Here is a 23,575-nt window from a genome sequence, read left to right on the forward strand (position 1 = left end):
ATGGTCTGCTGTTACAAATCAGGAGTACATAATCTGTAAAAGTGTGTACTGGAACAACCTTGAAAAAGTTGCAGCAAGAGCATTGCTTCTCAGCACAAAGTGTGTATCTGTGCCAACCTGATGAAAAAGAGTGGCACGGCTTCACTGATGAAAATAAGCATTGATTACTCACTGTTACTCTGTCCTTCATTTTTCACGCACCCTGACAAATTCCTTCAGTAAGAGTCTTACTTCTATGTTTTAGAAAGGCAAGGATTGCTGACAGATGAGGGCTGGCTGATGATAAAGGGTGGGAAAGTTCTTGGGTCATCTTGTCTAAGCAGCAGCTTAATACAGAATATTCTTCCTAGGTTAATTCCTCTATTGCTGTGTTTCGGTGTTTGTTTTTTTTATCTCACTGCTTCCTAGAAAGCTCTAGGTGTCAATCCCAACTCACACTCTCAGCAGCCTATGCCTTGACCTAATTGTGTCCTGCGTGATAATTTTTAACCTTCATCTAATGTTTTCTCTTACTCTCAAACTTTGCTATTGCTTCGTCTTACATACTTTCTCAAGTACAGTAACCTCTCCATCACCTCTGTCTTCTACCAACATACATTGGAGGTAATCGTACATACTAGCATCGTTCTTGATCTTCAGCTATGCAGGTCAAAATTATGTAACTTCTTCACTCAGAGTCTGTGAATTAACACATTTATTATGACGTTTTCATAAGGGTTTGGTTTGCTTTGATTAGGCATAGTTTGTTCTTCTGTGTGAGGCTTCAAGGAGAACAGACTTGATGAGCTGTATTGAATTGGTAATCGCAGCATAGATGAGTTTAGAAGGGACCTCTGGAGACTGTCGAACCTTCAGCTCAAAGCAGGGCTGAATACAGTATGCTGCCCAGGACACTGTCTTCAAGGATGGAGACTCCATACCTCTCTGGGCAACCTGATCCCATGCCTAACCGCTCTCACCATGAAAGGCTTTGTTTAAATAGGAGTTCCCTGTATTCAGTTTGTACCTACCGTCTCTTGTCCATTCAGTAGGTACCACTGAGGAGAGCCTGGCTCCACCTTCTTTACACCTGCCCTTCAGGTATTTACACGTATTGATAAGATCCCCCTCGAGTCTTCTCCAGGGTAACCAGTCCCAGCTCTCTCGGCCTCTTACCACGTGTCATATGCTCCAATCCCTTGATCATCTCTGTGGTGTTTCTCTCTAGTATGTCCATGTCTTTCTTGTACTGGTGAGCCCAGAACTGGACACAGCACTCCAGGTGTTGCCTCACCAGTTTTGAGCAGAGGGGAAGCATCACCTCCTTTGACCTGCTGACAACATTCCTCCTAATGCAGACTCTTGGCCTTCTGAGGGCACATCGCTGGCTCATGTTCAACTTGGTGTCTACAAGGACCTTTTCTGCCAAGCTCCATTCCAGCTTATTGGCCCCCAGGCCTTGCTGGAACACTCTCCATGTACAGGACTTTCCATTTTGCTTTGTTGAACTTTGTGGTGTTCCTGTCAGCCCATTTTTCCCCAGCTTGTCAAGGTCCCTCTGGATGGCAGCAGGACCCCCTGATGTATCAGCCACTCCTTCCAGTTCTGTGCCATCTGCAAGCCTGCTTAGGCTACACTCTGTCCCATTATCCAGGTCATTAGTGAGGAGGTTAACTGGTATTAGCCCCAGCACATCAGTGGTGACTGGCTTCCAGCTGGACTTTGTGTCATTGATGACAACACTGTGAGCCCAGCAGTTCAGTCAGTTTTTGATCTACCTCACTGTCCACTTACCTAGTCTGTACTTCACCAGTTTGTTGATAAGGAAGTTATGGAAGACAGTGCCTATATATTACCTTGAGAGGATTTCTCTACCCATAGATCACTAACTTTATGTTCAGGCAAATGTGATATTTATTATCTGTCACATGACATGAAGGTACAATTGGGAGTTTAGAGGCAGACTAGTTTCTCAGTGAATTCTGGCAAAAAATGCCCATCCTTTCTACAGATACCAAGAGTCATAGAGTCATTTAGGTTGGAAAAGACCTTTGAGATCATCAAGTCCAACCATTAACCCAGGACTGCCAAGTCCATCACTAAACCATGTCCCTAAGTACCACATCTGCATTACTTTTAAATAACTCCAGAGATGGTGATTCCACCCTGGGCAGCCTCTTCCAGTGTTTGACAACCCTTTCCATGAAGGAATTTTTCCTAATATCCAATCTAAACCTCCCCTGGTGTAACTTGAGGCTGTTTCCTCTTGTCCTGTCACGTGTTACTTGGGAGAAGAGACTGACACCCACCTGCCTACAACCTCCTTTCAGGTAGTTGTAAAGAGCAATAAGGTGCCCCCTGAGTCTCCTTCTCTCCAGACTAAAAGTCAGTGCTGAGCTTCAGGGAATTATCTGGACCGGGGGCGAACACCACAGAACAAGTATCCCTTAAGCCGGTTCTCACTGATGGCTGTTACCAGCTGATAATATTTGCCTGCTTGAGCTGTAACATTTAATGGTGATGGTGATCATTTATCATCTCCGTCACAAAAGGTGTTTTGGACAGGAGGATCAGGAACCAGTTGAGATGGAGCTTGAGTTGGTGTAATGAAAAAACAAACCCTGCGAGAGCCCCATGATGGGAGATCAGATTTGAAGATGCCTGGAAACCATAATGCAAAGATTCATACAATGCGTGTTTGGAAGTGTGTCTTACACCTCTGACAAAGAGCACATGAAGTTTATTAGAATTAGTTCACAGAATCACAGAATGCTTGAGGCTGGCAGGGACATCTGGAAGTCATCTGATCCAAACCTCCTGCTCAAGCAAGGCCACTTAAAGCCAGTTGTCTGGGGCCATGTCCAGACAGCTTTTGAATATCTCCAAGCGCAGAGACTCCACAACCTCTCTGGGACACCTGTGCCAGTCAAAGTCACCCTCACAGTAAGAAGTGTGTCTTGATGATGTTCAGAGGGAACCTCCTGTGTTTCAGTTTGTGCCTATTGCTTCTGGTCCTGTCACTGGGCACCACTGAAAAGAGCCTGGCTTCACCTCCTGTACACCCTCCCATCAGGTATTTATACATATTGATGAGATTTCCCTGCCAGGTTCACTTTTTTCTTGGGCTTTGTAAAGAAAAGGGCCTTTTTCTTATGTCAAGATGCCAAATATTTCTTGATTCCAAATGCTGCTGTTGCTGCTGTTCTGCCTTTAAGTCTGTTCCCTAATATATCGCATAAGCTGGTGATACTAAACCTGAGGATAAATGTGAAATTGCTTATAGAGCTAGAAATCAGCGGTGGTGTTTAATATAATTAGATTAAGTTAATATGGAAGAGGCTGAAGGATCTAGACAATGCCAGAGTCTTGCTTTGAGTAATAACTCTTTCAGAGATTGTGTAGACATAAACATCACCTTTTATTTTTTGACATATTTATTTTGATTTAGTGAAATCAAAATGACATGAAAACGATCAGTGAATAATTTTGTTTATCTCATTTCAGTAAACTGAAATCACAATAAATTGAAAAGGAATAATTACAGTCAGTTAATATCTTATGCACAATGAGACAATTATTTATCATGGCTTTCAGTAGACTGGGAAGTTATTTAAGTTGCCATAAATACAGAGTGCTGAATTCTTGATTTACTTGCATGGATGTACATCTGATACTCCTCAAATGTCGGAGTGCCATATGCTATCGCATATAAATAGCAATCTGCAATTTATACCTCCCAAGTCAGAGACACAGCAAGTGGGACCTCGGACGGCAGGGCTGGGTTTTGGAGGATGGATAACGCACTGCTTTTGCAGTTGTAAGTACCATCTGTTTTGACACAGTCCGGGACTGCTTCACGCTGGTGGTCAGGAATCCACGTAATGTAGTGCACGTGGGCTTGAGCCAGATTCATTTTGTAGTGGAGGAAAGCTGCCAGTGGCTATGTCTCTTTCCCAGCTTAACTCCCAAATTTCCCATAATCAAAACTTTTATCCTTGTGGCTCCGAAAAAGCACTATGTGCTTGCTCAGTGCATCGTTGTATGAATATTGTGCGCGTTTGTAACAGAAGAGGGGACTGCTGACTGTCATTGCAGGGCTTTTATAACATGGAGTGTTTATTATGAAAAATCGTCTGCTTATGTGTCTTTATTAGCGAGGTGTTGGTAAGTTAGATTGCACTGCTGTCCTTGGTTTCTGCTTTGGAGACCTACGTTTCTTTTCTTTCATCCCTCCAAAGCATTCCTCTCACTCGGGTCCCAAAGACGGTTTGTTGGGGAACTGGCTTTTGCCAGCTCTTTCTGAATTTGTTCCTTTGTCTGTAAGCATAGTGGCAGCATTGTGGATTTGTAAGAAATGTAAAACTGTGGATTAAGTGTTTTTCTACCACTCCTTCAGTAAGCCCTGGAGACCAGCTTTGCTTTCTCGGTTTGGCCACATGTCAAGAGGGAGGAGGCATGCAACTGTAGAAATGAGGTATTTGCCTGCAAAACAAGAGAATGCTTGCCGGGATGCTAGCAGGTGCTTTTGAAGGAATCTCATCCCTGGGAAAGAAAATAAATTGAGGAAAGTGTAAATGGATCTGAGCTGACAGGGAGCAGGTGTTGCAGGTTGGCCTTTATGCTTTGCACAGCTCTGCTGATTTTCTGTTATCTGTGGCCATCCTACAGATCCAGGCAGAGCTCTTGATGAAGTGCCCCCTAGTCTGCAAAAGCATTAGTCTGAGAGTAAACACTTTGTAAAGTGATTTGTAAAGCCTGGGAAGCTCTTACCACCTTGGTGTAATTTTCCTACAGGATTGTAAAGAACTCACCTTGCTCACCCTGGAGTAAGCGATGGCATGGTGCCTAATTGAGCAGTTTTTTGCAAAGACAGTTGTCTCTCTTTTCTATTGGCAGCATTTTTTGTTGTTACTACCACCCTGTTACCCATCACTTAGCTGGTAGAGGGATACATCATCTGCTTTGATGTATGACTCCTCAGCTGGGACACCGGGTGGGCACTTGCAGGTATCTCACAGACAATCCAGAAGGAGCTGGGCCGAAACAAGCTGAGTTAGGATTGCTTCACCTTCTGGTTTGTTTTGGGGTGGGGTTTGCTTTTTTCAAATCTAGAGGCCGGTTCTTGTGCTTTGTACAACTCTGTCCCATAATTTGGAGGGTTGCCTCTTATCAGATTATCAGCAAAGGCTATGTTTACAAAGCCTGAATTTATTTGAGGAAGGATATTTGGACTATTCTACATTACATTGATTTAATGAATATTTAGCATCTAAACTTGACTGTTAAGAGAGGAGCACAGCTTTGTGGCTTTAAACCTCTTGCTACTGTTCCTTCTTCTGTTTAGCCTACTGCTTACCATTTATTTCTCCAGTTTTGGAGGTCAAATCCTCGATCCCCTGTTAATTGGAAAGTCAAGCATTTCTGAGAGTTGTGCGCTTTTAAAATGCCAGTATTTGAATACGAAAACCAATGTTCTTTTACATGAATAATTCACTTTTGGTGAATGTGCTGGAAACAGCCATTCTTGGGGGAATTACTTGTCTGATGAAGTTTGCTGCCAACTGGATGCAAGTCATCTTAATTACACAACAAAATGATTATATTGTCAGCTTTTCCCAGAGGCAAGCATTCCTCTGCTTTGTAAATTATTTTCCGTTTAGAGTAATGCACATCTACCAGACCTACATTTCAGGGTTCTGCAGGTCCTTTTGGTTTTGATCCACGTGAACAACTGGGGATTTTGAAAATGTTTCCCTCCCATAAATTTATGTCCATCAACTTATCTTGAAGTTCTAGAATAATTTGAAATGATACATCTTTTATTCCAAATTATTTCATTTTTGAAAGGTGAAATAGTGGAACAGCTACACCTGACTGGAGCAGCTGATTGGATTTCTGCATTTTGAAGTTGGGAGCCATTAAGCGTATGTTCCAATTTTCCGTATAAATTGCAAACATACATTTGCATCAACATGAACTCCATGTCAGCATATCATTCAAAGACAGAGTAGGATCTGTTTGCCCCAGCTCAGTGTCACTCTAAGCGACTTGTTCTGGCCACATATGTATAGCTTGAGAGCCAGCATTGAGCAATGTGCACTCATTTTACCTGTGTTTATGTACAGTGGGTTTCAAATGGAAAATGAAGATCAATACATAACAAAGTAGAACATGGAAATGTAAATGTAAATGTTGCCTAGTCGGGCAGGAAAGCGTTTTCCCTGACAAAATTTTGACCTTGGGGTATGTCAGAGTGACTCAAATGAAAAGGCAGACTATGGCTATAAGCCTGAACCAAGTGGTTCTCTGGATGAGTTGGGAAGGTTTTTTGTATTCACCAGAATAGGGTTCCTGGGTTAATTAAGACTTTCTAACAGCTTGTCAGCTACAGAGAGGATGGCAGGCTTTTTAGTATGACTTCGAAATTAAGTAAACTTGCTATCTGTTTGTTATCTTAAACTTTTATACAGAAGTATGTAGAAGATGCTTAAATATAAACATTTTGTAAATGCTTATTATCATTTTAACCACAATCGGTTTGCACATTTCAAAGCAATGCATTGAACAGCAAAGAACTGGATCCCCATAGGTGTGGTAAATCTGAAAATGGAAATGCAATAAAAATGAAGTGCAACTCATCCAGTCCACTGATAATCCAGTCCTGAGAACCCAGCAAGGCACAGGATGCCTCTCCTCTAGGTGGTACAGTTGAGGTTGGCAGGTGGTAACTCAGAATCTGGAGGAGGGGGACAGGGGGTTCTTCGCTGACCAGTGGATTCATCTACACTAGCATTTTTGTTCAAATCAAAGCTCACTTTTGAATTTACTCTCCCTAGTCCCTGCTTACTGTGTTTTAGCTACCACCACAACGTATATGAACCCAGCCACTTTCAGGTGAAACTAAGGAAGAAAATATGTTCTGCGGGAAACTCAAAGCACCAAAGGCAATCCCTGCTGAGCATTCAGGTTTGGGGATTAAAATTAGACATTGTCCAAAAACTAACACCCAGTTCCCAGGCCTGAGGATGTTGGGTTCTCAGCAGTAACAGCTTTGCTCCGCAGAGCTTCTCTGTCTGGGCTGCGGTCCTTGCTAACGCAGAGATAAACTAGCTCAGATGGAGGAGCTCCCTGGTGTAAGCCAAGGAGTTGGGAGAGTATCTGATCTGAAGGAGTTTAAGAAAGGCTTGTACTTAAGCATGTATGGAATTCATTTTGGGGTTAGATATTTACTGAATGTGGAAAGAACGCACCATCCCATCTATCTCTATGTAATTTCCCAGCAATGATGCACTGACAAACCATTTTCTCAGAACTGATGTGCTAGTATCATCAGCAGTACCGAAGCCAAAATTAAGATGCTTTGACTTCATAAACTAATAGGTGGATTAGTTTTTTCTTCTTTTCCGCTAAGTCTTCATATTTTTAGCTCCGTTCAAAAATACGGGGATAAAATTCTTGCAAAGTGGCAGGGGACAAAGACAGTAGGGGGGAAATTAATTCCAGCTTTTGACAAATACATCGTAAGGAAGAATTATTTGCTTAATAAAAATGTAACAATTACTTCCCTTGCAGTGCTGTTTGACTTTAAGCATCTAGTGTGAATATGCCAAGAATGCAAGATCAGGTCTCCAAATGTACGTGGAGGAGTTTATAGACTAGAGAAAACTGGAGCTCAACATCACAGGGAAGTTACACCAGTATAATCTAAGGTGTAAAATGTCACACAGAAACTAGTATGAAATGGCTTCAAATTTAAGTTAACATATCCCTCTTCCACATGGCCTAGTAACAGTGCCTCTAGTCTTGTACAATAGGTGCAATCTTTTATTACATTCTATGGGAGGTTTTTTAAAAACTATAAAAGTTTATTTTAAGTTCTGTGGAACTGTTCCTTTCAGGAGCATGTGGATGCGATTACTTCATGAACTCCAAGGCCGCTCATTCTCATACTGAAAAATAGAGCTTTGTTGCAGGTCTTTGCTCTCAAAAAGAGAATTGCACAACCTGCAAGATCTCACAGGATAAGAAATAAGTTTTCATGTCTGACAGATTTTTTTGTGCCTTTGGCCTTACTTTTTAATCTAATCTTCTGTGTTGGTAAGAATTAGTTGTCTGGGAGAGGGAAATACAGCTGTAATCTTTCTCAGGTTTATTTAGAACTTTGCATGTCTATTTTGAAAACAAGCTGGTGAAATATGGACTAAATGAGATCATCATAAGATGGCCACTGAAGGGCAATAGTATATTGTGTAGTTATCACTGAGTATTTGCCAGCTAGGCTGCTGTTTCAAGAAGGACCCTTGAGGGACCTGCCCTGCTATACCTTACCGTATTCATTAATAGGATGTTAGGCTTCCCATCCCTCTCCAGAAGCCATCTGTTTGAACTGAATTGAGACACAAAGCTACCAATATACAGGGGAATGGGTTAAAATGTATGACACTGAACCTGCAGTGTATTTGGAAAACCCAAAACGAGCACGATTTGAGAAGGTTGCTCAGTACTCAAAATGCTCTCGAAAAAATAGAAGATTAAGGAGAGAGAAAACCTACTACTCTCTAAGGAGACAGGTGTGGGGAAGGTGAATAGATTATATAAACATGGATGGAGAAACTAAATTGTCAGGCAGCTGTATGGCATATGGGAAACCGGGCAATACGTTGAATCGCATACTGAGCGCATCATCCTTCTGAGACTGTTGAAATCTGGAAGGTTGACAAGTGGTTTTCATGAAATACAGGTGAGAAGAGCTCCACCTCAGCTGCTGCGGGTGAGGTGCAGTTGCGTGTGGTGCTCAGTCCAGAGCATTGTGTTTTAAGAGAAACACACAGAGACTGGAGAAAATTTAAAGGAAAAACTAGGAGAAACTGTGAATATTAATACTGTGACTAGGAAGATAGGGCTGAGGTTTGAGCAACTGCATGTGAGAAATCCTTGGAGGAAAGGTGGAAGCCTCTTGTTCTTTGCAACCACTAGGAGAAGGGTAAGAAACGGCTTCTTGTATGAGTTGGGCAAGAGGAAAAACTTGGAAACTCGATATGGTGACAGCACTGGAACAGGCACCTCAGTGAGCTGAGTAATAGCTGTCCCTGGAAATTAAGAACAGGGCAGACGTGCACATCGGAGATGGTTTAAGTGTACTTGGTGTACTTGGAGAGAGACAAGAGAGCTCCTCTAACTCTGTTTCTCATTCTGTAGGTTCTTGACTGTAATAGGATGCAAAATCACGTAGGTATCTCCACTGAGCAACCCTTTCCCTACGGTATACTTGACTGCTGCAACCCCGCGACATTTGCACAGTGAGCTTTGTTTCAGCTGCCTCTTCACTGTCACAGGCTTTCTGATTCCTCCCAGCCTCCTGGAGCTGGAAGGAACCAAGGTCCATAGTGTAACTTAGCCTGAGAGAAGTGACTGAGGATGTTTGCAATGTGGAAGACACACTCTTTTGTAGGTGTTACTTTTTCTGGGACTTGGTCTGCGCCCAGGGGCTTAGAAAGCAAATGTCCCTGTTGTAGCCTGCCGTCCTAGCTAACTCTTTTCCCCAATCTCCTCTAAAGGCACACAGCCATATTTGACATGTCTGTCAAATTCACAAGTCTCTCCTTGAATCAGCCTGCAATGTGCCCCTTGCAGGAGCCGGTCAGCTGTTTCTATTCCCCTTTGCACCATAGACTGTAGCTGCTACAACCATAAAGCTCCACTTTCCCTGGTCTCTGTAAAAGAAGTACTTACTTGGCATACACAAAGCTGATGTTATCTTAGTAAAAATGTGAAGTCTATACCCACATTGCACTCAGTAAAATATGTAATATCTACACAACACTTACTGAAGAGATGCTCAGTACATGTGGTTTCTCTACTATGCATAAATGCTTTTGCACACATCATTTTGCATCTAACTTTTTGACAAAAATAACAACAGCTTTTTATTTTTCTCAGCTATACTGACTTTTCAGAGCCTGGACATAGTTTGGTTTAATTCTTGCCTTAGTTTTGCTAAAAAGCTTAGTGATGACAGCAGATGAACACAAAGAATCCTTTTTAGTTGTCAGATAAGAATCTGAAGTTTGATTGATATTTACCAAAATTTTAATTTTAATTTTGTTAACTTGAGGAGCTCGGTATAGGAATCACTTTAAAAAAGGCACACCTGCAATACCATAGTGAAAGGTGCAGTTGAGTGGAGTCAAGCTTTAAGCATGAAAAATGGTTCAGTCTTAAAAAGTACACGCTGGGGTCTAGACATCAAGTGTCCCATGTCAGTGTGCGTCACTGGACTAACAAAAATACAGCATTGTTTTCTCTCTCTAGTTCTGAAATCAGAGACTGCATTTTGTTGTCAATGTCAGGAGGAGCAGAGACTAGGTCTTGGTTTAAGTCACATATATTTAGAGGCTCTTTTCCCCTAGATGTATGTATGTATGTATGTATTGGGAAACAAACTGGGGAAGTGGAGGGAATCCGTTGAAATAAACCAGATTCCTAATGGAATAAAACTCCTTGCAGTGCATTTTCTCCCTCTGTGTCAGCTTTTATAGTTCTGTTTCTGGCACGCATCTTTTGAGATTTCTTTAAAGATTGTTAAGAAATTTTCTCTTACATCAACAAACAATTTTCAGAGCCTGAGCAAAGCTTTAACAAAAAGCATCTTGCACAGAAGATTAGTAACCAGGGAGGCAAAGGGGCAAAAAAAGGTTGTAGGGAGGAAAGCACAGGGCTAGTTTGTAATTTGGTTTTTGCTTTCTGAGATCACCAAAATGCAAAGCTGCACTTCAAGCTCGTAAACAATTGGGGTTTTTTTCAGGAAAAGAAATGCTTGTATAGGGCATGTGCGTGTAAAGAGGTGTATTGAGAACTGTAAGCAGTAACTTAGTTTGCACTTGCAGGGTTGCAGGTTTATTAATGTCATGCTGTCATTAAGTTGCCCTGTCTCAGACTGACAGCCTGTTAGCTAGTGCTCAGTGAATGGTGAAGAACAAAATTTGAAGAGAACCCTTAGAGCTTCAGATAGTGCTATAGGAAACCCCTCCCAACAATGCTTGAAAAGCCTGGAAAATGTACAGTAGACCAAGCGTTTTGCTGAAGCTTTAAATGCTAGTAAAAAGCTTTCCAAGTTTTTACTGGCAAAAAGCTCCTGGACTCACCTGCTTTTTTTTTTTTTTTTTTTTTTTTTTCCCTTTCCCCTTAGGGGTGTACAACGAACAGTAAGCAGGAGTACCTCTGTACAGAGTTCAGCTGAGCTACCAGCAGAATTCCTGACTGAGAGCATATTGCATTACAGGCTCAGCAGACCAGTAATGCTCTCTCGACTCTCTTGTTTAAACATATTGACAACACTACAGTCTTTTTCCAAAATACTTCGGGGTGGGGAGACAGGGTGCCTGCATGTGTGTATGTATGTGTCTGTCTGGAAGTCTATGCCCCGAAGGTGGAGGGAACAAGCTTCACATGATGCACCTTCAGGACTGAAGGTAAAGGAAATACAGGATGCACATCTGGAACTGCTATAGTAATGACAGAATTAAGACAGCAAGAAACAAGCACGGAACATACCCATAAAACAGAAGGTCAAAGCTTTTTTAGCTTTAGTTCGAAGTTTAAAACCACATTTTGGTAATTCATTATGCACCCAGAATGTCTAATGAATTGATCATTCACACAGTGCCCAGGAGTGAAGAAGGAATGCCACTTTTGAACCAAAAGGATTGGAGATCAGCCATATTAGCTGGGTGTTTTGATCACCAGGGAAAGGGAGGAGAATCATGGAGTATTACATGCTTTTTTATACTTAAGCAGGAATGAAAAGTAGGGAAGAATGTAACCCTGCAGAGATTTTTAGGTGTTTTCAACAACAGCTGACTAAAAATGTACGTTTTCAAACTATGCTGGGACATTGTCTTACAGGAGGTAATCATTCCCACAGTACTAAAAATTGTTTGTAGCAGATGTTAAAAAATTAACCTTTTTTGCTTTTGCTTTTTAGTTCCATCTATTTTGCAGTGTAGAAACAAGTGTTTGTCCTGTGGGGTTTATTTATATAATTTTGTTTTCACTTTTTGTGCTGGTTCATGTAAAAAACCAAACAAAACCCAACCAAACAAAAAGCCCAAAGCAAATTAAAATGTAGAAGGAGAGAAACTCACAATACCAAATACATGTGGTAGTGGAAGGTGTATCCAGCATTTGGAAAAATGTGTATTCTCTCATATTAGAAGCATCCTTGTCCTAAAATCTCAAGAAAAGAGCGAAAAGTAAAGGCTTCAAGTCTGGCACATCTTCTGCACATATTTAGCTTCGGGCACTGTCGTTGCTTTTGGCAGCAATGCGAGGGAGGTCAAACACACAGTAAGTCCTTGCAAAAATTAATCTAGAGGACTGTTGCCTAAGTGGTCTGTGGAGACAGTGCTGGTCTGCAGAAGCCTGGTTGCTGGTGGTGTTTTGGCTTTTTTCTCCTCAGCTGTAAATCTCATTTTTAAGATACCAGAGTATACCAGACCCTTTCCAAATAACACTGCTCGATGCAATTATTTGCAATAGCTGCCAGGGCAGGTATTAGGAGGTCTCAAAGGAGAGCAGAGTGTCTGCAAAACCCACTCTGCATTAAGATACAGTTCTTGCTCAAAAATACACAAATCCCTGGGTTAGGTCCACATAGCCATAGCATAGACTCAGAAGCCTTGAAGAAAGTGTTTTGCTGTCACTTGCTGAAATACTGAGTTTCTGCCTAAGTAAAACAAGATACAGAAGAGGAAGGGGGAAGGAGCTGGGTAATGTACGTTTTTCCTTCACAGTGCGAGGCGATGATTTTGATCTCTCTGCAACTGAACTAGGGGATCTTGGGCAAGCTGCTGGACTTTGTGTTTTGGGTTCTTCAGCCAAATAGTTGTGCGTCTCTCCCTTGCAGGTGAAAATGCAGGCTCATGACATTTCACATGGTGAAAATGCAGGCTCATGGCTGCTACTGTTGCAGGTAGTGAGATCAGACCATGCCTGTGTTGGGCCAAGTAAAAGTTTGATGGGGAGATTCATGTGTAATACACTGATCAAATTAATCTAAAATGTACTTAATATAAAAACTCCGCCTAAATGCAGATTTGGGCTGGTTTGTTTAATGCATTTCTGGCTCTACCCTGCTTAGCGCACGTCTATATTCTCACAGTCACAGAGTTGCGGAGTCAGTGTTACTTAAGGAGACAGCTTTGCACGCTTTCCTGAAATGTCTAAACACTGAAGTGATAGCAGATAATGTGATGTGGAGGAAAGTTTGGTGCTCTAAAACCGTTGTTCTTACTCCATTCATGATATTTTTTATTCCACTGGGCACTAAATTGTGGTTCCTGTATTCATCTGTGGATGGTGCTTTCCTCCATAAAGAATTTCTGTTGAGATCAGTACTGAGCTGTCAGAGGTGGAAGGAGTGAGCTCAGCAGCAGCATTCATCTCTCAAACACTGGTTGCATCTTGCGTAGCATACTGCTGAAATATCTCAGAGTCTCTAAGTTTATAGCCCATGGCAACTGCTTGACTATCAGAATTACATTCTAGTTTTCTTCCAGTCTTCTGCTTGCTTTGCTTGAAGAGATGGGAACAGTGGAAATTACTTGTAGGCAATGATGTCAGCACAGAGGGAAACGTGTTGAAATAATCTTACAGCAAAGGCAACCTCTCTTAGTAGCAGAGGCCCTTTATTTTTGTGCCTGCTTTTTGCCAATGAAGTGAAATAAGGAAGGTACAGAAGTAACAAATTGTAGGGGAGAGGTATTTTTGGGTTGACTGCTTCCAGTGTGACCGTTAGCCCTAGCAAAAAGAGCAGTAAGTGTTGTGCAATAGCTCTGTAACAAGTTTCCAGGCATGCTCTTTCTTTGCCACTTACTTTCCTGGGCTTGTTTTTTCAAAACTGGAGTTCACTTTGGTCTGTTGGAACAAAGTGCTTTCTGCATGCATGTGAAGAGGCACAGCCAACCCTCCTTTGAGAGCTAGTCGCTGGGCTCTCGGTTGAAGTGCTGAGCCCCCATTTGCATGAATGAAAAATGAACTTCTTTAGTGACACAATGAAAGTAAGTGTACAGGGTTGCGCTTTTCCCATCTGCCCAGGTCTGGTGAAGGAGGCAGCATTTGCCTTGTGAGCTCTTCTTTGGCCTCCTGCTGAATGGCTGAAGGAGCTGAGATGCAAAAGACCACGGTATTCCTCCCCTAACAGCTCACAGCTGCCTAGGTGGTGCCAAGGTTATGGGCAGTTACTCTGTCAAAAAAAAGCCTGTGACTCAAATGTACTTGTTTTTTTGCAGTGTTTAGTTGAGAGTGTAAAGAATTAAAATCCCTTGACTTCCACTGCTGTCTCCTTTTCATTACAGGGCTCAGAGCTGCAGCCCCTCCTTTGCTAGTACGGCTTTGACAGTGCAGCTAGGGGCACATCTCTGTCATGTACCCAATGCTAAGGTGAACAGTGTTTTCAAAGTATACGCTACGATAGATTTTGAAATATGTGTTTCCTCACTCAACTGGTAAAAAATGACCGCTTAAGCCCCAACAAACCCTGAAGCCCATCATGCTCCATTAACGAATGGGCTAGCAGGGTGCTGTGCTGTGCAGAGGGCTCTGCATCTGCGCCCTGCTTACTGAAATCATGTGTTTTGTCTTCCAGACTCCGACCTGAGCATGCGGACACTCAGCACACCCAGTCCAGCATTAATATTTCCACCAAATTCCCCTGGCTTCCAGAATGGCAGAGGGTCATCAACATCTTCGTCCTCAGTCACTGGGGAGACTGTTGCCATGGTCCACTCGCCGCCTCCAACCCGTCTCACTCATCCTCTCATCCGGCTGGCGTCCAAGCACCAGAAGGAACAAGCCAACATCGACCGGTTGCCCGACCACTCCATGATCCAGATATTCTCCTTCCTGCCCACCAACCAGCTGTGCCGCTGTGCCCGTGTGTGCCGCCGCTGGTATAACCTTGCCTGGGACCCCCGACTTTGGAGGACTATTCGCCTGACCGGCGAGACAATCAACGTAGACAGGGCTCTTAAAGTGCTGACCCGGAGGCTTTGTCAGGATACACCCAACGTATGTCTCATGTTGGAGACGGTAATTGTTAGTGGCTGCAGGCGGCTCACAGACAGAGGACTCTACACCATTGCCCAGTGCTGTCCAGAACTGAGGAGGCTGGAGGTGTCTGGCTGTTACAACATCTCCAATGAGGCGGTCTTTGATGTTGTGTCACTGTGCCCAAACCTGGAACACCTGGATGTGTCAGGTAACGGGAAATATTTCAATACGGATGCCTCTGATCCTGAAAGCCTCATGCCTGTCAACCCCCTCACCCCACAACTGCACACTTTCCCTTTCTGTGTTGTCTTTCCAAGTGGGGATGCCAGTATCCTATAACGCAGTGCTGGTGAGACAGGCACTGCTAGAATCTCAATGCCCCCAATGCCAGCAGCACGTCTGGAGTGGCCAGTCCTCTTCCAATGGAGACGAGCTACCAGGGGTGGCCCGTTCAGATAGCACCAGTACTTTTCATAGATTTTTGCACAAAGCACCCTTATAAGGGCCCATGTTGCAATCAATGCTGTGGTGAAGGCTGGTTACTTCAGCAAATTTTTTTTAATCTTTTTCATGTATATAAGTATGTAAGTTATATGGACATTATATATATAATTTACATAACTGTAATATGATAAGTGACTTGAGGAGGAGCTCAGAGTCAGTGCTAGGCTTTAGGCTGGGTTATAAAGATCAGTTGTCATCCCTAGCTAAACTTCAAGGTCCCCTTGTTTCCATTGCTATTTTAATGAGACTTAGCTAGCTTGGACTTTTTTTATTTTTTTTAATAGTGTATATATTTGCTTAGTGGCTTTCTGCTTTTCCTTTCACCCAGTTACAATGTATCGCTGCAGCTGTTTAGATCAGCAGAAATGTTTTAGACAATTTTCCTCCATTGCACTGGGGAAACAAGGTATTTTTTCCCCAAGGTCAGCCACACAGAATTTCCTCACTGCAAATAGGTTGGCACTTAATGGAAAGGATATAGCCAAGCAAAGCACTGAAGTAAATTTGATGTTCGATACTTAGTTTGTGATCTCATTTGTTATCAGTCTAATGTTGTTATTAATCAGCTGGACCAGATTTGCCATTGCAGAGGTACTGATGGCAACAAGCAAGATGAAGAGGGGATAGGAAGCAATGCTTTCAAGTCACTGGTACCCACATAAAGCAATTTTTCCAAGTCTGCCTATCTGGTGCACACTGATTTGCTTTCATTTTTCTCAGTTTTTTTTTTTTTGTTTTTTTTTTGTTTTTTTTTTTTACTGATTTATCCAACTCTTTTACCTAATATTCCTAGCATGGCAGAACGTCATGAAAGGCATCAAAGCAAATAGCCACAAATCGGAATTACTCGCTTTTTGTGGTTGCTCTCTGAAACTGCCAGGTGATAAAGGGGTCTCTGCAGGACTCCATGGGAGTCCTGTCCCATGGAGTCTTATTCTCAATGACCTTGCATATGAATTACTTACTGTCAGTACACACTAACATTAGTTCGAGATTGCTAACCACACATTCAGGTTGAAGCATCTGCAACACCAGGAGAAAATGTATATGCCTGTGTGGTTCAGACCTAGAGCTATGTACCACTTTGAAGGCTGGCTGTATCCCTGGCATATTTATGCTTTTCTTATTACACCCTCTAGGACTGTAGGGAGAGTTAAGTGGCTCAAGTATCCTGGTCCTGGAGACACAGGACAAACAGAATTGCTGAGCAGAGGGTGAACTGCCTTGGCATGCCAGCCTGTTAGCTGACACCCTGAGTGCCTGGGGGCTTGTAGGTGGTTGAAAATACTTTGGTCCACAGCTCCTACTGACAGATATGCTACAGACCAAAGGTGACGTTTTCAAAAACAGGGAAAATGAATAGATGATACCAAGTCTTGAAATAGGTTCTTCATTTGTGGTTTCACCAAGCCTGTTACTTTCAGACCTAGAAGATGGTGTCTGTCCCTAAGAGCTCATCAGTTTGGTCCAAAGTGTGTAGAGGGCAAGGAAAATAGCCATCATCCTTGAATTTGTCCTAGCAGCAGGACAGGAAAGTAATATTAATCTCACATTTTTCTAAGTTGTCCTTTCATTTGGAGCTGGCAAGGGGGAAATCCTGGTTTTGAACATGCTCAGAAGTTGGGGTTTTTGGGTTCAAACATGGTTTTTGCTGCATGTGCCTGCATATGAAATAAGGATAATTAATCTCCAGGGTCTTGCTTTTAATCCAATTTTTTCATTCTGGTGTGGTTAATTTTGGAGGATGTTTTGGAAGTAGGGTTCCATTTTCCTCTTCTTCCTTCTGCAGTAAGAAGGACAAGGCTTGCACCTACACACTCAAGCAGTTCTCAGGAATGAAGTGGTTCACTGGTTTGGTTTCATACCGAGCAAGAGAAGTTGGGTAGAAGTGCTGGGGGATGACACTATGCTTGTAGCTAGTTAATTAAAACCCACTTCACAGTTGTATATTTATTTGAATCCCCCTCCCTCTTGGATGGTTACTTGACAGCAATAACGTACCAAAATCTTTAATGTCAAAACCAGATGTTGATATTAACTTTAAGCGTTTTCCATGATGTAAGTTCTGTCACTGCGAGCATCCGCTTTGTGGGCAGGTCTGAGATATCTCTAGAATTTGGTTGAGGTTGACTGCAAGTTGTTATCTAACACGTTAGCCAACATTTTTTTCAATTTGTTTGGAAGTTTCTCCTCCCTTTTAAATATCAGTTATACTTACTTATGGAAAATCCTTTTACAAGATAGTTGTTTTTTACATTTTTTTATTATTTAGGACAAAAAAAATTGTTGCAGACCCAGGAACCTGTCATTTTGCCTAAAAATCAGGCAGTGCTATATCAACATGGACTTTTTTGTCTGGTGAAACCATTTTGAATATCCTTCCCATTAAATATTTTACAGTGTAGCCAAAGTAACTAGAAAAGGCGATGCTGAGCTTGTCAAAACAGGGATCACACGCTGATCTACGTGACTCCAACCCTGCTGTGAGCCTTCTGACCCATTCATTTTACAACTGTGATCATTAAAGTGTTCTCCCTTCTTGGATCCTCAGCAGACAGAACATTCTCCTTGGCCTCATGAACCCTTCCTTCTCACTTAGCCAGATTTTGAAATTGAATTCTGGTCAGCATGTAAAATATCCAAATCGACTCCTTAACCCAGCAACCTCCTCAGGCAAATGCAATAGCGACAGCTATGTCAGGTCCAGCAGACCTCTGCCTAGGTGCCAGGTTCTTCTGTGCAAACCCAGCTCGAGGATGGGGAGTCCTACGGTGCATTTTGTATTGCCTACTCCAAAGAATATATGAGAAGTGAAATTTTGACACCATTAGTATTGTACTGCTTCTCTTTAGAAAAAAATCACTTATTAAGCGTGTATGTAGTACTTATTCAAAGGCAAACATATTTCCAAAGATTGTGCCGTCACATAGACAGATCTACAGCACAGTCTGAAGAGGAAATAGCAGCATTCAGTTTTAAGCAGATGTTGTTCGTTGAACAAAGTGCTTTGCTTGAAGGTCCCAGAGCTTCTGCATGACCTGTGGACGATTTGTCTATTCCATTGTGTGAGGCCTAAGGTAAAAAGTACAACTCTTCAAATAAATGTGAAGCCTAAATTAAAGATCCAGCTGGAAATTCGAATGATAACTGTAGAAATCAAATTGCAAGTGGCAAAATGGTTCAAGTCCATATCCCACGCTTCTTACAGCATTTGTGTGAGCTCACTGGATTATGTCAAGGGTTTTTTTTTCCTTGTTCTTAAGAATGGAAGCATAATCATACCTTCCATTACAACTCTGAATGAGAACCTGTTATACCAAGTGGTATGGGTTTGGGTCATTCAAGCTTTTGAGGTGGTCTCCATACGTTGTCATGCTCCTTACTTCCAGACTACAGGATTTCTGCAGCATTTCTGATACATGGAGCTCTAAGGTCATTATCCTAACTTTTCTGGCTTTTCATGGGTCACTTCATCCCTGTTGGCCAGTGTTTCAGCAATACAGAAAGCTCTTTTTATCCCTACCTGAGGCTGTGTCTTCAGGCATAAGCTGCAGAATTTGTCTGAGTGGCATTTACAGCTGAAACTGTTGGGTCTTGATCACTAACAGGTAGACCTTCCCTTCTGCCTTGCAGCTGTTTGTAGCTATGCTAATGCAATGTGCCCAGCTGAACTTGGCACAGATAAGAATTTCCCTTCAGGAACCTGAGACTGCCAGTTTGCAGTGCAGCAGAAATAGCAATTTCCGAAAAAAAAACCTTTCATTCACCACCGTGCACAGAGTGGAGGTTAAAAATGGTGGAAGTCTGTGAGCATGTTTTTCCCTTTAACTTAGCTCTTTTACCTTTCCGTGCAAGATCTGGTGTTTCTTCTCTAGTCTAGTTACCTCATTCATGGCCAGACATCTGCACTTGAAACAGTCCTTTTCTGCATCTGCCCATGTCCTCCCATGCCCTTCCAGTTCTTGGCTCCTGCTGACTCTCCCCATTCTTCTTAGGTTATCCAAATCTCCACCCTCTGCAAGCACATAGTCTTGCCATAGTTTTGCATCCTTCCCACATTGCAGGCTTGGGGCTGGATTCACATCTGCTCTCCAAATGCTTTCTGGAGGGTGGGTGGGTTTTGTCTTTTTTGTAATGAGTTGGATGCGGAAAGAGCCTCTGATGTTGGTTTGCAAGCTCAGCCAGTCAGCAATGAGACTGCCTCTGATCAAAAAGCTGCCATTTTCTCAAATTGTCACTGGGTTTATATTGCAGTAACAGATCACAGACTGTCCCTAGATAAACCTAGGACCATCATTTTACATTTAGGATACAGACAAAACTGGTCTGTCACTTGGCTGATGCTCGAAATCCCAAAGCAACCTCACTGACTCCAGTGGAGTTTGTTATTTCCTCTGGGGTACAGACACAGGACAGCAAATCCAGACTAGTCAATCGGGATGGTTCTGCTCTTGCAACAGCAAGATATCTTCATCATGCGATTTCATGCTCATCTTTGTGGTCTTGCTGTGTGATTTGATTTTACCGCTTGCTTAAATTCACTGTTTTTCCACTTAGGCTGCTCCAAAGTAACGTGCATCAGTTTGACTCGCGAAGCCTCCATCAAGCTGTCTCCCTTACATGGGAAACAAATCTCCATTCGCTACTTGGACATGACAGACTGCTTCGTCCTGGAGGACGAAGGACTGCACACCATCGCCGCTCACTGCACTCAACTGACCCACCTGTACCTGCGCCGCTGTGTCCGCATCACCGACGAGGGTCTCCGCTACCTGATGATTTACTGCACGTCCATTAAGGAACTGAGCGTGAGTGACTGTCGCTTTGTCAGTGACTTCGGCATGCGGGAGATTGCCAAGCTGGAGTCGCGCCTCCGATACCTTAGCATCGCTCACTGTGGTCGGATCACAGACGTGGGCATCCGTTACATAGCCAAATACTGCAGCAAGCTGCGCTACCTCAATGCGCGGGGCTGCGAGGGCATCACGGACCACGGTGTGGAGTACCTCGCCAAAAATTGCACAAAACTCAAATCACTAGATATCGGCAAGTGCCCTCTGGTCTCAGACACCGGCCTGGAGTTTCTAGCCCTCAACTGCTTCAACCTGAAGCGCCTGAGCCTGAAATCATGTGAGAGCATCACTGGGCAGGGCTTGCAGATTGTAGCTGCCAACTGTTTTGACCTGCAGATGTTGAATGTGCAGGACTGTGATGTGTCTGTGGATGCTCTACGATTTGTTAAACGACATTGCAAGCGCTGTATTATAGAGCACACCAACCCTGCCTTCTTCTGAAAGGACACCCACACCTGCCATTACAATGCAGTATTAAAAACACTGATGTATAAACACACACTCCCATATTCAGTAATGCTGTCTTTTCTATAGCTCATGGGAGTCAGCTTTTCTTGTATGTTGTGGGTGGGTGGGGGGGTTCTAGAGGACTATTTTGTTTGCTTTTTGTATGATCACTTGTTAAGGTGCAGTGGGTCTCCATGGAGAAGCTGCCTTAATGCAAAAGCAATGAGCACTCAGCGTCCCCAGTGGGGTGCCATTTCCATAACAGCCGTGATCTTGTCCCAGGCTGCAGTAGCTACCTCCAAAGGAAATAGCACATAATCCCTCCTTTGGAAATGCTACTAAGCTGTGTCAAATACATCTGAATTCCAGCTGTGCTCATGAAGCTGACTATGCAATATGTGTCTGTGTTCCCCAACTTCTTCCAATATGGCTGATAAAGCATCTTGTTTCCAAGTAGTATCTTGGTAGTCATCCATTGTAATCCCTCAGGAAATACTGGGTAATGTTCTTAAACGTACTTGATTGAGGCAGAATAAAACCTGCTGGCCATTGCTGAGCCCTCCGCTGAGTGGCTCTGGAGACTGTGCCCATGCATGGATTCTCTTGGAAAGCCCACCTCTGGGTCACTCAAGCATTATCACTACTTGCCTTCATTTCTAAATCCACCCTCTCCTGCATGTGTCGTACCACCCTCCGGTAGCAGATAGGGACTCCTGGGTCTGATAAGCAGTGACATATTCACCTGAGCGAAGGGAACCAGATGAGATGTCGGTGGTCTGGCAAAGGGAAAACCCAGCAAATCTGCCTGAGAAGCTGCTGTAGTTCCGCAACAAGCTGAGGTAGCACCGTGGTACGCCAGGTACTCTCTGAGGCATTGTGGAGCGGCTTGCACAGGGCAGTCCCAATTGCGGTGCTGTGCAGCTGTCACCAGCAAGTCTGTCTTTGTCCCTCCACCGTACCTCTTCAGCAGCCACGGCACCACTGCAGCTGACATTCCCTGAGCAAACCAGGCGTGTGTGTTGAGGGAAATTCAGTGTGTGCCTTAATACACGTAGAAACCCAACCCTTCTCTGTGGCCTTCCAGTTCAAAGGACAGACAGCTGATCTCATGACTTCAAAGACGTTAGCCTGATGTTAGATAACACCCCTGAGGACAGAGGGGCTTAGAGTGTTATTCACATTAGATTTAGATTTTGTGAAACCTTGTCTGTGTGTGTTCCCTTAGGCTGGAGGAAGAGCTGCTGTTCAAGAAGGAATTGAAACACCAGCATTGCCCTGTGACACTGGGAGCCCCTGGTACTTTCGTGGTCACTCTTGCTCGTGCAAGAGCAAGAGTGGTTTGGAGGTTTCCCCATCTCATTGCCTCCTTCCCCTGAGCATTTGGTCATTTCATGGTTACTTTCTTCACAATTTTCTGGCAGCCATTTCTCTGCATTTTCTCATGTAATGCTCAGATCTGAAAGCCAGACACGTTAGGGGTGATGATATTTTCAGGCAGGCCCCCTGCGCCTGACTGACAGGTGAATTCATACGTTCAGCTCAAACACTATAAACGTCTCAGTAGAGAACATGAGAAGGGAAGCACCATGTCTGGTTTTCATAAGCAGTAGTTCCATCATCTCCAGACAACACTAATAAAACATTGATATGAAGTGAAAATCCATATGCTCGAGAAAAATACATAACTGCTGAGGAAATACTTGTAGCAATGCTCTCTCAAATTACAAAAAAAGTAATGGTTTGGACATGTCCCTGCAGAGGGAACTTGTCCTGCTGCTGCAAAAATTTTTGTAACTTATGTATGTGCCTCCAATTTTCAGTTTCTTAACATACAGGATGTCATCAGCTCTGAATTATAAATCAGATTGTACTAAAGCAGAGGACCTTAGAAAATGAATTTGTCATTGCTATTACTGGTCAGTGACTAATAGGGGGTGATACCACCCTTGGTCAGTTAATATCACTTTGATTTTCCTTTCCGTATTTTTAAAATTAGAGATTTTCCTCCAGAAAGTAGTACAGTATATTTTATCCGAGCCAGCTATACTCTCTGTTTATCTTTTATCTCAAAATGACCCCAAGGATAATTAAATGTTAAGCCTATTCCTGAGGATGGTGGGATTTTGAGCCATTTGCACTCATGAAATATAAGGCCTCATTAGTAACATTTAACTGTTTATTAAAAAAAAAAAAAAGCTACTTTTCTGGCTATGCTAAATTGAGTGAATAGTGCTACGTGGTTTTTAAGGTTTCTAATGTTTAAATTGGCCTGTACTGTACAAATCTCACTATAAAGCCTTAATTTGCTACCAAGAAATAAAGCAATATATTGGTAACTGACGAGCGTGCATCATCATTTGCACTAATTGATTAACTTCTGGCAAAAAAAGAAAATATTAATTTTGTGTAAAACTTTTCTTGAAAGGTAGGTAGGTAAATGAGCACATCAGCCTATCAGGTAGGTGGATGACTCTATTGAAAAAGGGGGGAAAAAATCGTCACGGATTATGACCTTGATTATTTGTCTCTTTAAAATTTGATTTTGCCTCATGTGGTTCTTCTTCGCCCTGAAACAAAATCAGTAACTGGGAGTTCAAGGAAAAGATAAAACAGTATACAAAAAGCCCATGCATAAAAACTTCAGGAGAGCCTCTGTATTGATTTAAAGGCAAGTTAACGTATCGGATGTGAAAAGTAAAATGGAATGACTGATATGGTAGAGCACTTACTACAGCAGTGTTGCC

The 23,575-nt window shown here is 42.8% G+C and overlaps 1 protein-coding gene across 1 annotated transcript in view; it reads left to right on the forward strand.

Annotated features, from left to right (window-relative positions):
- The window catches only part of FBXL7 (F-box and leucine rich repeat protein 7), a 196,390-nt gene extending 173,341 nt beyond the window's left edge, over positions 1-23,049 (forward strand). The window contains exons 3-4 of the mRNA XM_040588152.1: positions 14,624-15,235; positions 20,089-23,049. Coding sequence (XP_040444086.1) covers positions 14,624-15,235; positions 20,089-20,825 — 1,349 coding nt within the window. The 3' untranslated portion in view covers positions 20,826-23,049. The remainder of the gene's footprint in view (positions 1-14,623; positions 15,236-20,088) is intronic.
- Positions 23,050-23,575: the final 526 nt, after the last annotated feature.

This window comes from Falco naumanni, chromosome 3 (genome assembly GCF_017639655.2).
Source record: "Falco naumanni isolate bFalNau1 chromosome 3, bFalNau1.pat, whole genome shotgun sequence".
NCBI classification, from domain to species: Eukaryota; Metazoa; Chordata; class Aves; order Falconiformes; family Falconidae; genus Falco; species Falco naumanni.